The sequence below is a fragment of the Aegilops tauschii genome, chromosome 6 (assembly GCF_002575655.3).
Source record: "Aegilops tauschii subsp. strangulata cultivar AL8/78 chromosome 6, Aet v6.0, whole genome shotgun sequence".
In the NCBI taxonomy this organism is placed as follows: Eukaryota; Viridiplantae; Streptophyta; class Magnoliopsida; order Poales; family Poaceae; genus Aegilops; species Aegilops tauschii.
In genome coordinates, this window is record NC_053040.3 from 372,630,949 (window position 1) to 372,648,372 (window position 17,424).

A 17,424-nucleotide genomic window follows, 5' to 3' on the forward strand; every position below is an offset into this window, starting at 1 on the left:
AGGTTCAGTATTGTCCAACAACATGATATCTCAGACAGGATCACGTACCACTCTGAAGTAGCACGCATCCTTGTCGTCCTACGAGGTTTGGTAGTGACTTGATCCGAAGTTTCATGATCACTATCATAAGCTTCCACTTCAATTGGTGTAGGTGCCATAGGAACAACTTCCTGTGCCCTGCTACACACTAGTTGAAGTGACGGTTCAATAACCTTATCAAGTCTCCACCATCCTCCCACTCAATTCTTTCGAGAGAAACTTTTCCTCGAGAAAGGACTCGTTTCTAGAGGCAATTACTTTTGCTTCCAGATCTGAAAAAGGAGGTATGCCCAACTGTTTTGGGTATTCTATGAAGATGCATTTATCCGCTTTGGGTTCGAGCTTATCAGCCTGAAACTTTTTCACATAAGCATCGCAGCCCCAAACTTTTAAGAAACGACAACTTAGGTTTATCTAAACGGTGTCGTCTCAACGGAATTGCGTGGTGCCCCTTTTTAAAGTGAATGCGGTTGTCTCTAATGCCTAACCCATAAACGATAGTGGTAATTCGATAAGAGACATCGTGGTATGCACCATATCCAATAGGGTGCAGTTATGATGTTCGGACACACCATCACACTGTGGTGTTCCAGGCGGTATTAATTGTGTAACACTTTCCACAATGTCTTAATTGTGTGCCAAATTCGTAACTCAGATACTCATCTCTATGATCATATCACAGACATTTTATCCTCTTGTCACGACGATCTTCAACTTCACTCTGAAATTACTTGAACCTTTCAATAATTCAGACTTGTGTTTCATCAAGTAAATACACTCAGCATCTACTCAAATCATCTGTGAAGTAAGAACATAACGATATCCACTGCATGCCTCAGCACTCATTGGACTGCACTCATCAAATGTATTACTTCCAACAAGTTGCTCTCTTGTTCCATCTTACTGAAAACGAGGCCTTTCAGTCATCTTGCCCATGTGTTATGATTTGCATGTCTCAAGTGATTCAAAATCAAGTGAGTCCAAACGATCCATCTACATGGAGTTTCTTCATGCATATATACCAATAGACATGGTCCGCATGTCTCAATCCTTTCAAAAATGAGTGAGTCCAAAGATCCATCTACATGGAGCTTCTTCATGCGTTCTATACCAATATGACTCAAATGGCAGTGCCACAAGTATGTGGTACTATCATCACTATTTTATATCTTTTGGCACGAACATGTGTATCACTGCGATCGAGATTCAATAAACCATTCATTTTAGGTGCAAGACCATTGAAGGTATTATTCAAATAAACAGAGTAACCATTATTCTCCTTAAATGAATAACCGTATTGCGATAAACATAATCCAATCATGTTTATGCTCAACGCAAACACCAATCTCGATGGTAGAGGGAGCATGCGATGCTTGATCACATCAACCTTGGAAACACTTCCAACACACATCGTCATCTCACCTTTAGCTAGTCTCCATTTATTCCGCAGCTTTTATTTCGAGTTACTAACACTTAGCAACCGAACCGGTATCTAATACCCTGGTGCTGCTAGGAGTACTAGCAAAATACACATTCATATAACGTATATCCAATATACTTCTGTCGACCTTGCCTACCTTCTCATCTACCAAGTATCTAGGGTAGTTCCGCTTCAATGACCGTTCCCCTCATTACAGAAGCACTTAGTCTCGGGTTTGGGTTCAACCTTGGGATTCTTCACTAGAGCAGTAAATGATTTGCTGTTTCATGAAGTATCCCTTTTGCCCTTGCCCTTCTAGAAACTAGTGGTTTTACTAACCATCAACAATTGATGCTCCTTCTTGATTTCTACTTTCGCGGTGTCAAACATCGCGAGTTGCTCAAGGATCATCATCTATCCTTGATATGTTATAGTTCATCACAAAGCTCTAATAGCTTGGTGGCAGTGACTATGGAGAACCATCACTATCTCATCTGGAAGATTAACTCCCACTCAATTCAAGTGATTGTAGTACTCAGACAATCTGAGCACATGCTCAACGATTGAGCTTTTCTCCCTTAGTTTGCAGGCTTAAGAAACTTGTCAGAGGTCTCATACCTCTTGACGTGGGCACTAGTCTGAAATCCCAATTTCAGTCTTCGGAACATCTCATATGTTCTGCGACGTTTCAAAAACGTCTCTGGTGCCACAATTCTAAACCGTTAGCATTACACACTGAACTATCACGTAGTCATCAAAACGTGTATGTCAGATGTTTCGTAACATCTACAGATGACGCTGAGGCCAGCACACCGAGCGGTGCATTAAGGACATAAGCCTTCTGTGCAGCAATGAGGACAATCCTCAGTTTACGGACCCAGTCCGCATAATTGCTACTACCAACTTTCAACTAAATTTTCTCTAGGAACATATCTTAAACAGTAGAACTAAAGCGTATGACATAATTTGCAAAGACCTTTTGACTATGTTCATGATAATGAAGTTCATCTGATTATTGAATGAACTCCCACTCAGATAGACATCCCTCTAGTCATCTAAGTGATACATGATCCGAGTCAAACTAGGTCGTGTCCGATCATCACGTGAGACGGACTAGTCATCATCGGTGAACATCTCCATGTTGATCGTATCTACTATACGACTCATGTTCGACCTTTCGGTCTCTTGTGTTCCGAGGCCATGTCTGTACATGCTAGGCTCGTCAAGTCAACCTAAGTGTTTCGCATGTGTTCCGAGGCCATGTCTGTACATGCTAGGCTTGTCAACACCCGTTGTATTCGAACGTTAGAATCCATCACACCCGATCATCACGTGGTGCTTCGAAACAACGAACCTTCGCAACGGTGCACAGTTAGGGGGAACACGTCTCTTGAAATTTTAGTGAGGGATCATCTTATTTATGCTACCGTCGTTCTAAGCAAATAAGATGCATAACATGATAAACATCACATGCAATCAAGTAGTGACATGATATGGCCAATATCATTTTGCTCCTTTGATCTCCATCTTCGGGGCACCATGATCATCTTTGTCACCGGCATGACACCATGATCTCCATCATCATGATCTCCATCATTGTGTCTTCATGAAGTTGTCACGCCAACGATTACTTCTACTTCTATGGCTAACGCGCTTAGCAATAAAGTAAAGTAATTTACATGGCATTATTCAATGACACGCAGGTCATACAAAAAATAAAGACAACTCCTATGGCTCCTGCCGGTTGTCATACTCATCGACATGCAAGTCGTGATTCCTATTACAAGAATATGATCAATCTCATACATCACATATATCATTCATCACATCTTTTGGCCATATCACATCACATAGCACATGCTGCAAAAACAAGTTAGACGTCCTCTAATTGTTGTTGCAAGTTTTTACGTGGCTTGTATAGGTTTCTAGCAAGAAGGTTTCTTACCTACGTAAAACCACAACGTGATATGCCAATTTCTATTTACCCTTCATAAGGACCCTTTTCATCGAATCCGTTCCGACTAAAGTGGGAGAGACAGACACCCGCTAGCCACCTTATGCAACTAGTGCATGTCAGTCGGTGGAACCTGTCTCACGTAAGCGTACGTGTAAGGTCGGTCCGGGCCGCTTCATCCCACAATGCCGTCGAAACAAGATAAGACTAGTAGAGGCAAGAAGAATTGGCAACATCTACGCCCACAACTGCTTTGTGTTCTACTCGTGCATAGAAACTACGCATAGACCTAGCTCATGATGCCACTGTTGGGGAACGTAGCAGAAATTCAAAATTTTCTACGCATCACCAAGATCAATCTATGGAGTCATCTAGCAACGAGAGGGGAGGAGTGCATCTACATACCCTTGTAGATCGCGAGCGGAAGCGTTCAAGAGAACGGGGTTGATGGAGTCGTACTCGTCGTGATCCAAATCACCGATGATCCTAGCGCCGAACGGACGGCACCTCCGCGTTCAACACACGTACGGAGCAGCGACATCTCCTCCTTCTTGATCCAGCAAGGGGGGAGGAGATGTTGATGGAGATCCAGCAGCACGACGGCGTGGTGGTGGAAGTAGCGGGATTCCAACAGGGCTTCGCCAAGCGCAAGCGGGAGGAGGGAGATGTGTCACGGGAGGGAGAGGGAGGCGCCAGGGCTTGTGTATTGCTGCCCTCCCTCCCCCCCACTATATATAGGGCCAAGGGAGAGGGGGGGCAGCCTTGGCCCTTCCTCCAAGGAAGGGTGCGGCCAGGGAGGAGTCCTTCCTCCCCAAGGCACCTCGGAGGTGCCTTCCCCCTTTAGGACTCTCCATTTATCTTATCTTTTGGCGCATGGGCCTCTTGGGGCTGGTTCCCTTGGCCCATATGGGCCAAGGCGCACCCCCTACAGCCCATGTGGCCTCCCGGGGCTGGTGGACCCCCTTGGTGGACCCCCGGACCCCTTTCGGCACTCCCGGTACAATACCGATAAAGTGCGAAACTTTTCCGGCGACCAAAATAAGACTTCCCATATATAAATCTTTACCTCCGGACCATTCCGGAACTCCTCGTGATGTCCGGGATCTCATCCGGGACTCCGAACAACTTTCGGGTTACCGCATACTAATATCTCTATAACCCTAGCGTCACCGAACCTTAAGTGTGTAGACCCTACGGGTTCGGGAGACACGCAGACATGACCGAGACGACTCTCCGGTCAATAACCAACAGTGGGATCTGGATACCCATGTTGGCTCCCACATGCTCCTCGGTGATCTCATCGGATGAACCACGATATCGAGGATTCAATCAATCCCGTATACAATTCCCTTTGTCTATCGGTATGGTACTTGCCCGAGATTCGATCGTCGGTATCCCGATACCTTGTTCAATCTCGTTACCGGCAAGTCTCTTTACTCGTTCCGTAACTCACATCATCCCGTGATCAACTCCTTGGTCACATTGTGCACATTATGATGATGTCCTACCGAGTGGGCCCAGAGATACCTCTCCGTTTACACGGAGTGACAAATCCCAGTCTCGATTCGTGCCAACCCAACAGACACTTTCGGAGATACCTGTAGTGCACCTTTATAGCCACCCAGTTACGTTCTGACGTTTGGTACACCCAAAGCATTCCTACGGTATCCGGGAGTTGCACAATCTCATGGTCTAAGGAAATGATACTTGACATTAGAAAAGCTCTTAGCAAACGAACTACACGATCTTGTGCTAGGCTTAGGATTGGGTCTTGTCCATCACATCATTCTCCTAATGATGTGATCCCGTTATCAACGACATCCAATGTCCATGGTCAGGAAACCGTAACCATCTATTGATCAACGAGCTAGTCAACTAGAGGCTTACTAGGGACATGGTGTTGTCTATGTATCCACACATGTATCTGAGTTTCCTATCAATACAATTCTAGCATGGATAATAAACGATTATCATGAACAAGGAAATATAATAATAACCTATTTATTATTGCCTCTAGGGCATATTTCCAACAGGAATTGTTGATGAAGAAGGGTTGGTGATGATGATGGCGACGAACCCCCCTCTTTGGAGCCCCGAACGAACTCTAGATCAGCCCTCCCGATGAAGAACAGGAGGGGGTGGCGGCTCCGTATCGTAAAACACGATGAAACTTCTTATTTTATTTTTTCCCGGGAAGGCGATATTTATGGAGTTGAGATTAGGGTCAGCGGAGCCTCGTGGGCCCGCGCCCTGTTGCCTTGTGGGCAACTGGTGGCCCCCCTCCAGTGGATCTTCGCTTCAGTATTTTTCATATATTCCATAAAAAATCTCTAAAAAATTCGTTCAATTCCGATGACTTTTATTTCCGCATAAAAAAGTAGTTATACTGAAACAACGTCAGCCTAAGTTAATTTCATTCAAATCATGCATATTGGAGTCCAAAACAAGAGCAATAGTGTTTGAAAAAGTAGACACGACGGAGACATATCAGTCTCAGATGGAAAAGTTCGCAACATGAGAAAGTTATGTCAACACCATCCAATCTCATTTAAAGGGTCGAAACTGAGCTCGACGTACTAAGATTTTGTATTCAGAGTATTGTTCATCCAATTACACCGTTAAGACGGCCTCATATGAAAAAATGTTCTACATAGATTGTCTTCATCCCGTTGAAACAGTCAATTTTCATATAAAAATTGTCTTAATCCGATATCGTATGCAAAAGTTAGAGCCATTAGAGTGCAGCCCTACCACGAGCCAGAAAGTGGCGCGCCCCATCAGACACCCATATAACTGATGTCTGATGGGCAACGCCACTGATTACCTGTTTTGTGCGAGCGATTCAGCCCTAAAGAAGGCCTTGCATCGAAAAACGTTCAACATGAAAGGTGTTCGTCTCGTCGAAACAGTTAAATTTGCTGCTAGGCTCATCTTCATCCGAGATCGTTTGTGGCATGTGAGATCAAAAAACCGAATTGCTGTCTCAGACATACCTAAATTCGAGTTCGATTAATTTTGGAACGACTTGGAGTACCTTTCTTGTACGCGAACTTCATCCGCCTCATAAGAGGTGACGACCGATTGAACAATACACAACCGATCAATCCATCTATCATTTTTTATCTTTTATCTTTTATCCTTAACCCTAGTTCTTCTTCTTTGTTCTTCGTTCGTCCTTCGTTTACAGGGCGGCGAACCTCGAGGCCCTAGGGGAAATCAGGTCGACCTAGGGCAACTCATAGCTGTCGCACGCCCTGACGGGGTCCCTCCCGGGTGTGTGGGATTTCGGATCTATAAAAGCATCCGCCCGATTGCTTGCGTACCGCGTTTCCGGACGAGTCTCCTTCGACGTGAGTTGTGGTGCATCACCCTCGGCGTCGAGGGTACACAGTGACGTGTTCGTGTGCAGACAAAGCCAAAGCTCAAGTCCAAACTAAAAATGGACTTAGAAATAGTGATGCAAAATGTATGTACCTCAGGAATGTTGATAGCTTGTATCGCCAACATGACGATGATGAACTTGTGACTAGGAGTCAAAATATCGGATACCTTCCTTCTTATGTATAGATCTCTATCACTAGATATGAGTTCATCATCACATGCTATTAATGCTAATAAGGAAGACATTCATATACGCTCGCCACACATGTAGACACCACATCCGCCCTTCCCGAGCTTATTGGAAGGACCACCGTCATCACCAAATAGAGCCGAAATGAACGACCACGGACTCCCAACAATCCACAAGATTCGATGAAAGATCGGGTCCCCGAGGGACTATCGGCTCAGTCTATAGGTGTTCACATGGATTAAGTATGCGTGCATGTGTTGTATGCAAGTGCTTATAAACGTCTATATCTGTATTGTATTTTAAAAAATAATATCAAATGATACTTGATTTACAATAATAACAATGTTAGGGACAATAATAGTGTTGTATACTGTATTTTTTTTTGAAACGAAAGATGCGTGATTTGATCAAAATTTGCTCGGGCAAGCCCCGCAGAAAACTGCCGGAGGAGGGCAACCAGCCTTGCGAGCGTCGCTCGGTCGCGCGTGTCCCTCCCTCGCCTCCCGGAGGTCCCATCTCTCCCTCCCTCTCTCTCTCCTTCCCTCCCCCTCCCCGTAACCCTATCTTCTCCACCAGTCACCCCCTTCCCTCTTGCCCTCCTGGCGGCGGCGTCGGCGGCGCGTGTCTGACTGGGAGCTTTAGCGGCAGGTCGGCCGTGCCCTCTCCCTCCCTCACCTCTCTCCTATCTGCAGCGAGCGGTGGCGGCGGGAAACGGCGAGTGGCGTCGGTTGCTGACATGCTCCTCCTCCCCCTCTCTCCTTCTCTGTCCTCTGACCCCCGCTCCCCGTCGTCTTTGCAGCTCGCGGAGCCGCCGATTTGGACGACGCCGGCGACCAGGACCTCACCGGCAGCAGCGCATCTTATCCAAGTTTGCAGATTTCCCCTACAAAGTCCGAGGTACAAACCCTAGACCTCAAGATCTGATTCGGTATCGTATTGGTGATTTTCCCTTCCCAAATCCTTCCAAGCTAGGTGACCATCCATTCGAAAATGGTATGCTGCGGCAGTTGGCCCGTGTATTGACCTGGTTTTGGTACTTGTATTGGTGGACTTATTTTTTTTGGATATCAGGTGTATGGTACTGTATTGCTCGCTACCATCTGTGGACATCAAATCTGCTTGTAGTGCTTATTGTATTGTATGGCGTGTCATGTTGAAGTTACATTTTCTTGTTTTGATCAAAGTCTGCCTGTAGTGCTTATTGAATTACATTGTGTGCCATGTTGAAGTTATATTTTCTTGTTCTGATTTTGGATTTAGATGGACAATAATACAAATATGCTAATTTATGGGGCAGTTGCATATATGCTATTACATACTCCCTCCATTTCAATGAATAAGGCTCGCATGCTTTCCAAAATCTAACTTTGAAAATAAATTATATCAATAATGTATATTTTTGTGACTTAAATATTGTACCACTGAAAACTTCTTTTCATTACGAATTCAATGGTATAAATTTTACCACATATAATCAACGTTTGGTTGGTCTAATTTATGGTCAAAGTTGAATTTTGGGGTGCGTGTGCTCCTATTCATTGGTATGGAGGGAGTATGGGCTACTAGGTGAGAATGATAGGATGGAGTACCTAGACAATAGAATGATATAATTTGTGTGAACATGCTTAGGCTTGGTAGAGCACCTTTCTTACGATTTATAAACTCGTGAATTGCTCAAAGACATGATACATATGTTGTTGAGCAGGAAGTAGCCATGTTTCTTTTATTACTGTTGGACACAACCTTAGGAATAGATTAATTGTGACAGAGAACCTTTCTTGTGCTTGGGGGATATGATACATATGTGTGTTGAGCAGCTGGTAGCTATGTTTTTTTTAACATTTTTGGGCACAACCTTAGGAATAGATTAATTGCCACAAATTTGTAAGGTCCACTGAAGTTGTTAGCCGTCATTTTCAAAAAGTCCTCCGTGCCATTGGCATGCTATGAGATGATCTTACGAAGCCTTCATTGGAGAACCCCAACCAAAATAGAAGTGTGCCACAGGTGGGCTCCATACTTAAGGTATGAGATTGAGCGACACCACTTATTTTTTGTAGGTACGGTTTTTTAGATCCTTTTTTTTGGGTTTTATTTATCACCAATCAGGGCTGTGTTGGACCTATTGATGGTACGCGAGTAACAAGCTTCATAGCTTATGGTAGGGGCCTTAGGCCATCTACAATGCCGGCTGCTTATGGAGGCCCTTGCATGTAAATAAATAAAGATTGTAAAATAGAAAAAACACCTAAGCGCCCTGGCTTGCAACAGAAGGCACTAATTCCGTAGAGTAAATTTAACAATCAGGCGTTTCGAGCAGGCAGAAAAAGGGACAAGCGCCGACACATCATCTTGTGCTGATGCCTTGGATAACACCAGGATTCAGCGGACTAATTGGCCTGGAATCTAACCCTGGCAGTTGTCCTAAGCGCCCGCCTTGGTCGTGCCCTTAATCCACTTGCTCTTGTATTCCCCTCTACGATTGTATGCAAAACACATGTGATTACAGGTGATATTTTGCTTCTGCCATTGACTGGGGTACTTTGTTAGCATTTCACATAGCTATCTGCATTCCAGTTTCCAGGGTGAAAGTGCTGTTAAACATAATCATATTATACCTAATTTTGTATCATCACCCCCCCCCCCCCCCCCTCCCCCCAAACTGTTGTTACCTTCTCTAAATGCGGTTGGGCTAGTATGTGTTGTTCTTCGGGTGTTTTACTTCAAATTAAGGGTTTACACTCTAATTCAGTTTCTTACTGGATACACGCAAATTTTCCTCATCCGACTATCAGCTAGTTTACGATAACCTATGTAATAGGCGTCTTGTTACCATACATTTCTTCAGTCTTTCACATGTATTTCTTTGATGTGACTACTGATGCATAATGCCACAAATATAAACTGCTGTTATTTTGGTAGGTGGGAAGACTCTGCTCCATCATCACAACCCTGTGGATCAATTGCCACCAGTCTTTGGGTTGCAAAATCTGGACAGAGCCTTCTGAAGTTCGACAGTCATATCATCTCAACTGTACATTGCCGTGCAAGATGCCAAAAATAAAGAACCTGTCTGATGCATGTAAAGTATCATTTTCTCCAGATGGACCTATATCTGAAGAAACACTCGAGAGAGTTCGTGCACTGTTAGGTGAGTCGAACTTTATACTATTTTGAATAATCCGGAGTTATTTACGTGGAGATTGCTATGGTACAGGGTACATACATCATCTGGTTGCAGAGTCTTGTAAATCCTTCCTCCTAACATTTCTCACTCAGCATTCTCACATAAATTGCAAAATTACATACACATGTACCATAGTCATCGTCTTCTGCTTTTTATCTAATGTCCTTCATCCTAACTAGATGTCAGATCATGCATTAGCCTTACTATACTGCTTTTATCAGTAACTGGATGTTACTGAATCAAGCTGAGCCACTTGTTATATGATAGAAAGTTTTAGCAGTAATCATATTGCCAAGTTAGTTTTTTTAATGCATGATACCAACAGCGCATAAAAGATATGAACACAATGGATTCCAGAGCAACTTATAAGTTGCTTGAAGGTGGTGGCTTCCTTTTTAGCTGTGCCTCATCCTTGATTCGTATCACTGCACAAACCATTAATCTTCTGTGTAATGTTTTTTATTGAAACCATTCCATGCCTTCTATTTTAAAAAATGTGCCAAGAGTTTTGAAAAACTCATCAGCTACATTTCCTGGTAAACAATCCGAACTTACCGATCAGTAAGACAAGAACATTATTTGTGTTGTACTTGTACCATTTTCATGTAAGGAGTTTCTTAATTGTCTTAGTTGTCAGTGCTTGTGAAGATGCATGACCAACAGTGAACTACATGTGCTACTCTAATTGCATGGCAAAAGCAGTATTTTTATTTGGAATGGTATAAATGTCCACTTCCAACCCATAACTTGGGCTCCACTTTTGAAACACTAAACTTACTGTTGAAATTGTAACCTCCAACTATTTAAACGATCAGTTTTCACCTTAAAGTGATTGGATTAGTGGTTTGGGTGACATGGATTATGCGTCTGTCATGTTTAAACATTGCTATGAACTAGCAAACCCCACAGAAACAAACAATCAAGAAACTCATCATTCGGCAGAGAACTTCAATTAAACTTCTTAAAATGGAACCAAAATTGGTAAATAGGTACTTCGATGGCATGGCAAGACGTGGCAGTACCGTTAGCAAGATATTATTATTTTCTTAGCTGCTTTGGGCATCTTCATGTTTGATATGAACTTGTGATGTACTATACTGCTTCTAGAATTTGTTCCATTGCTAATGTAGGGTCAAAACTTGCTTTTCATCTCAACTGCAAAAAAAAACTTGCTTTTCATCTGATTCAGCGAAACCAGAGCAATGAGTATTGGCAGACTCATAATTGATTCTATTTTGTATTCCCAGATGAGATCAGACCTTTAGATCTCGGTTTAGATAACGAAGCACAAATTGCACGTACTTGGAATAGTTCTACGCGTCAACAGAATGGGAGGCGAGGACGCGGTGGGCCTAATCAGTACGCGCCCACAATCAAATATCTGCACATTCATGAATGCGAAAGTTTCTCTGTAAGATATCTTGCACGTCATCTAAGCATCGTCTTAATTAATAAACTGTGCATTTTCAAATGAATACATTAAGTGCCTCCTTTCTTATAACTTTGATATTCATAATTTATTATGCAGATGGGTATATTTTGTATGCCACCGTCATCAGTTATTCCACTTCACAATCATCCAGGAATGACTGTGCTGAGCAAGCTTCTCTATGGCAAGCTGCACGCTGAATCGTATGATTGGATTGATGTAGCTGATCCAACTGACCCGTTAAAGCGTAAGTTCTGCCATTCGAAAATCTTCTACACAACAATAGTTGGCCATGGCCGTAGTCCTCCAATTCGTTAATTTGTTTGTGCATGATATCCAGTATGCAATTCATGACTGATCTAGTTCTTTTTCCCCTTGCTTAATAAATGGAAATGCAAATTACTATGCAAAACTAATGTGGAATGCGTTTTATGCAAGAAGATAATTTTATTGGACATTTCCTTTCATCAAATGAACATGTCATGCAATTTTTCGGTACATTTCTTATCATGAAATCCGCACAGTATGCAATGACTTGTAATGATCTGTAATGATCTGTGGTGTATGTTGGGGACCTTGCAGCAATAGTTATTTGAAAGCATCTTTTTTAGATGTGGCAGCAAAATTGCTGGAATTAGTAAATATGGCCCTAATTAGATGCTACAGAACAGCAACCTTGTTTGTGCCCTTACCTTTTATTCTCATAAGTAAATTGGGCCATTTTCACTGTTGAATGTTCTAGAAAAAGGCTTTTGCTCCCACTCAGAGATCTGCTGATGTTTCGCTCTTCAAATTCTACTGATGTCAATTACAGGAACTCTATCTGTGATGCCAAATTTTGTGTCATGCCATCTCTTTCCACACCCTACTTTGTGTCTCAATTATGCAGTATGGCATACCTTGCCTATTGCGGCACAGAAAGTTGCTGAGTAGTGGCTGGATACTGATGACATTCTTAATCGCAATTTGTTAATGCTAGCAAACACCTCAAAAGTAATGCCAGATAGTTAATTGTCATGCATTTAATAAATTGCTGTATCTCCTGCTATCTAATTTCGATGAGCTCAAAGAATGTCTATGCTTAGAAACTAGTCTTATGGATCATTTATTAATCATGCAAATGATCCTAGTTTAAATCATTTTGTTGGTTGTGTCAAATTTGTGTGCCGACTAATAAGATTATGTAGCCTGTTACTCCCTTGGGTGCAGCAAGACCAGCAAGGTGTGTGAGAGACCGTGAAATGACTGCGCCAGAGACAACCATTCTTTATCCTGATAGGGGTGGTAACATCCACACTTTCAGAGCCATCACACCTTGTGCGCTCTTTGACGTCCTTTCTCCACCATATTCTGCTGAGAATGGGAGAGACTGTTCATACTTCCAGAAGTCTTCAGTCAAGGAGCCATCTGGTAATATACAGCTCTTGACATTTGATTATTGTTTTTAATCTATTTTATGTTATGCCAGTTTTGAGTTGTTTTAACATTTTCTGCTACAATTTACCAGTTGTTTTGCCGAGTGAAATAGATAGCTCAGAGGTAGTCTGGTTGGAGGAATTGGAGGACCATCAGCCTCCGGAGGGCTTTGTTGTTGCTAGAGGTTTGTATAAAGGCCCTGTGATAAGGAGATAGTTAGGTTTTTATACCACTTTTGCCAATGGATTGAGGACGCAGAAGGCTCCTAGTATCAGCTGCATGTGGCTTAGTAGAGCAAGTATCATCCAGGCAACCTGCAAGCAGCCTGCGGTTTACGTTGTACACACACGACCTGATGTGGATGAATGAAGAGCGTTTGAGACCGTTTTCATCGTGCCTTGCTCTGTACTGGAGCAATGCTGCTGGTCTGTGATGTACCCACGTGGCTCTTTTATCAGATGGAGGCCTTGGAGTATATACTTCTTTTGAGAAGATGAGAGTTCTTGCCACGCTGTATTAGGTAGAACAAGTGGCATGGGCTTCTCACCTAATGATTGTTTCAGAAAAAAGATTTGGTGTGGTGAACCGATTATTCCGTGTCATTATGTAAACAATCGCATAAACATTCTTTGGGATAAAACTGTCTTTGCAAAAACTAACAATGCGGTGTATGCTGTTAAGAGTCTAGTAACCACTCCTTTCCCTTCCAGTGAAGTCTGTCTGTCATTTTTCAACATTATGGTTGTTTTGCATAAATTTCTTGTGTTTTTTCACTAGTCACTCAGTACTCTATTAGAACATATGCGCAGGGAATTTTTTTTCCCTCTTAAATATGTCAAGAGGCTTCTAAATACTTAGCCAATCTTTTGGGGATACATGTTGGTCATGATATTCAGCACCAAGGGCACCCCAGCGCATATAATGGAAGCCACTCTGAGTCTCTGACCATGCCTAGCAGAGCGACGAGCCGCGCTTTGTATTCCCTTTTTAACATTTCGAATCAATGAAGTTCCAGCGTTCTCCTAAAAGAATGAAATTTGATAATTGTCATATGAAACTTTTGTTTTATTTTGCGAGTAAGGCTATGAATTGGATTTTAAACTCCCAATGACGCAAGACGTCTCAAAAAACAAGATAACTACAAGCAGGTTATGAGAGACAAACTTGATCTCAAGCACGAGCTGAATGTGCCTCACAACTAACGAAGCTGACATGACCTTGTATCGGTTGAATGTGCGTCGCCGCTACCGAAGCTGACATGTGCCAAACCCTTTCCTAAACAAAACTTCCCCAGCTTCACAACACCGACGAAGATGGTGCCTCTGCGATGAAGAGGGAGAACAAACAACCAAAGAAGAGTCAAATACATCACGGGTGCCTCAACTTGTCCGGTGCGGTCACTTTGCTGCCTAAACTTGTAAAATACACGAAACTGGTGCCGTAACTTGTCCGAGCGTTCAAATACGGTGCCTCCGTCCGTATCCGGACATATGCCCTGCCCACGTGACGTGCCCACCTGTCAATGGGTGTGAGAGGAGTGTGCTGGTTGTTTTATAGAAAACTCCTTGTACTTTATATAATTTTCACACAAGCTCCTAACAATTTATTTAAATAGGTCAAACTACATTGATCCCACCTTTCATAACTAGGTCTCGCATGTCAGCACATGGGATAAAATTGTAATAACAAAAAAAGAGCACCCGACAGGATTCCAACTCAGTACGAGGGCGCACAGCCTATCACTACGCCTAGAATAGTTGACTGCGCAATATCCTAATACTCTCCTATTTATCAATAAACCGGGTGAAATAATAAAGAGATATAAAAAAGAAAAATTCGATTCGTGGGAAATTGAAAAAAATATTAAGAAATTCTCACATTTGACAAAAAAGAACTATTCAACATATTACATGCCATCAACTTAAGAAAGTTTTAGGGCTTTAAAAAATCACATTTTTGAAAAATCCTCACGCGTATTAAAATTTTTAAATGTTTTTTTAAATGCCTGTCATGTATTCAAAAAAATTACAACACCTATTTCATAAAATGTTCAATATGTCTTAAAAAATTATGGTAAAATTATTCTTACATCTCTACAAGCATGTTTAACATGTGTTAACACATTTATAGAATTTATTTTTTCTACACAATTATTTTTAATACATGTTGAACAATTTTCAAAATACAACAATGTTGATTTTTAATAATTATGTATTCTAAAAATACAACAAAGATACAAAATAATTCCGCATGCTTGTGGTCCTGAGTGAAGATGCAAAAAAAATTGTAATATTTTGTTATACATATGTTGAACTGTTTAAATCAACATCAATTTTAGAAAAAGTTCATGGTTAAATCAACATCAATTTTCCTATTATTGGCATATAGCAAGGGCTTATTTGTGACATTAATTAAATCTTAGGGATTTTTGCACACAAAAAAACTCGTACGCATTTCACCCAGCGCAGGCATCGCTCACACCCACTGACATGTGGGTCAGCCACCAGCTGTCAGTCCACGTGGACAGCACATACGGTGGCATACAGGCGGAGGCACCGTATATGCACCGTGCGACAAGTTATAGCATCATTTTTGTGTATTTTACAAGTTTAGGCACTAAACTGACCGCAACAGACAAGTTAAGGCACCTGTGATGTATTTAACTCACCAAAGAACTATCTGTCACGTAAGGAGACACCAAAGGGAAAAAGAGAGCACCGCCTCTGCCGCAAAAACAAACAGGAGAACATCACCCCCCTCAAGAGTGCCACTGGTTGCCCGCAACACCACCATCACAAAGAGCAACAAGAAGAAGACCATTACCTTGGCACCAACACAAAGACACATGAATCACCCGCTCAGATTCGGCACCGGAAGCTAAGAGGGGAGAGATCTAGTGGAAACTTACTCGGTGCTGTGACCATCACCACAAGAGTCGAAGCCATGAAGAGCCACAGACCTAGCTAAGGCACTAGACTATTGGACACACACGAAAACAAAGTCTCGGGGTTTCCCTCCCTCCAACCGTCGCCGGAGTAGTCGGTGGAAGTGATGGAACCTCGGAGATGCGTAGTCTAGGGCCCTGATTCCTCGCTGCGGTGGCTAGGTCACGACTTGGGAGAAAAACGATTCAATATGGTAAAGCTTGTTGTGGTGGCTAGAACTCCGTTTGGTTGTAAATGACAGTGCAATGATCGATGAGCTGAGATAAGTATTATTGGTGCCAACTAAGGCCTTGTTCGGTTCCATGACAAATGAGAGGGATTGACAGGGATTAAATCCCATCTAGTTCAAATTCCCCCCAAATCCCCTTCATTCCACTCCAATACACTTAGGGAGTGGCTTAACCGAACAAGGCCTAAAAGGGAAAACAAAAATTCTCGGTACAAACAACAATTAACAGGAAAAAGCCTCATGAAGAGAATAACATAACGTGAAATACAATTTCGCAGCATAAACGAGAATAGCAATTAACCATGCTTCATCTCATTAGCAATTACAATAATGAAATAGAAATTCCCAGTCTAAATGCGGATAACAATTAGTCATTCTTTATCTCAATTCCTACCATCCAAGTAGCACATTAATTCACAGATAAATCCATTTCAAGACTGCAGCTGCAGTCCTATATACATCTAGCCTGACGGAGGGAAGTCTCAAAGCATTGAGTCTTGTAGCCAAATCGATGAGACAAACGAGCTTCAGAACGCTGAGTATTGGTTCCTAGTACGAGTAGGTTCTAGTTATGTCCTCAAGACTAAGCGCATAAATGTGAAAATACATGAGATACCTGATGCCCAACAGTAGTAGACTGCTGCAAGCCTGAGAGTCCCACTGTCGCAGCAAGAGCCCACTGTCAGTGTGTGCATCTGCCTACGAGGCACGCATGCATGCATGCCTCCCCGCAGCTACGCATGAGGGCAGCGAACAATATGTTAGAAGTATATAAACGTGTAAGATAGAGATAAGAGTTAGAGATAAAATATGTTTAAATCTTGTATGATTTGTCTTGTACTTCAAGTCTTTCCGTTACGCTGTACTCCTATATATACCCATATGAGGGCATCTACAGCCGGACTGAACAAATTTAGCCCCTCAAACATCCGCGGATGCGCATTGTTGGAGAAGAAAAGAGAGGAAGAAAAGAAATAATAAAGAAAGAAAAAAGATGCTTTGTGTGGGCCCAATCCTATGTGGCGGACGCAGGATCATTGACCGGACACATCCGTGCATTTAAGGAGGCTTTGAGGGGTTTGGTTGGATCAACCTTTGCTTCTCTCTCCTGTTCGGTCAGTGGTCCCTGCGCCCGCCTGGTCAATTTGAGAAGTCCGACTATAGATGCTCTGAGGGTCGGATCAATACAACACAATAAAACACAAATATTAGACATCATATAATTTCTACCTGG

General features: G+C 42.5%; 1 protein-coding gene across 6 annotated transcripts; it reads left to right on the forward strand.

The window, feature by feature from the left end:
* The first annotated feature begins 7,425 nt into the window (after positions 1-7,425).
* On the forward strand, positions 7,426-13,725 carry LOC109774669 (plant cysteine oxidase 4). Of its 6 annotated transcripts, none has more exons than XM_020333425.4 (8): positions 7,455-7,632; positions 7,784-7,881; positions 8,909-9,009; positions 9,907-10,135; positions 11,419-11,582; positions 11,700-11,847; positions 12,810-13,010; positions 13,108-13,725. In XM_020333425.4, exons 4-8 carry the CDS (start codon positions 10,036-10,038, stop codon positions 13,230-13,232), a joined length of 738 nt encoding a protein of 245 aa, XP_020189014.1. In that variant the 5' UTR covers positions 7,455-7,632; positions 7,784-7,881; positions 8,909-9,009; positions 9,907-10,035; the 3' UTR covers positions 13,233-13,725. The 6 variants fall into 6 exon arrangements, with proteins under 6 accessions (XP_020189010.1, XP_020189011.1, XP_020189009.1 ...); XM_073501805.1 differs by having other exon boundaries at positions 7,480-7,698; XM_045229973.2 differs by having other exon boundaries at positions 7,554-7,707.
* The last annotated feature ends 3,699 nt before the right edge of the window (positions 13,726-17,424 follow it).

Coding starts and splice junctions, on each gene's coding strand:
- LOC109774669 (XM_020333421.4), top strand. CDS start 10,036: ATGCCAAAAATAAAGAACCTGTCTGATGCATGTAAAGTATCATTTTCT. Junction 11,583..11,699: donor ATGAATGCGAAAGTTTCTCT/GTAAGATATCTT, acceptor TTTATTATGCAG/ATGGGTATATTTTGTATGCC. Junction 11,848..12,809: donor TCCAACTGACCCGTTAAAGC/GTAAGTTCTGCC, acceptor CCTTGGGTGCAG/CAAGACCAGCAAGGTGTGTG.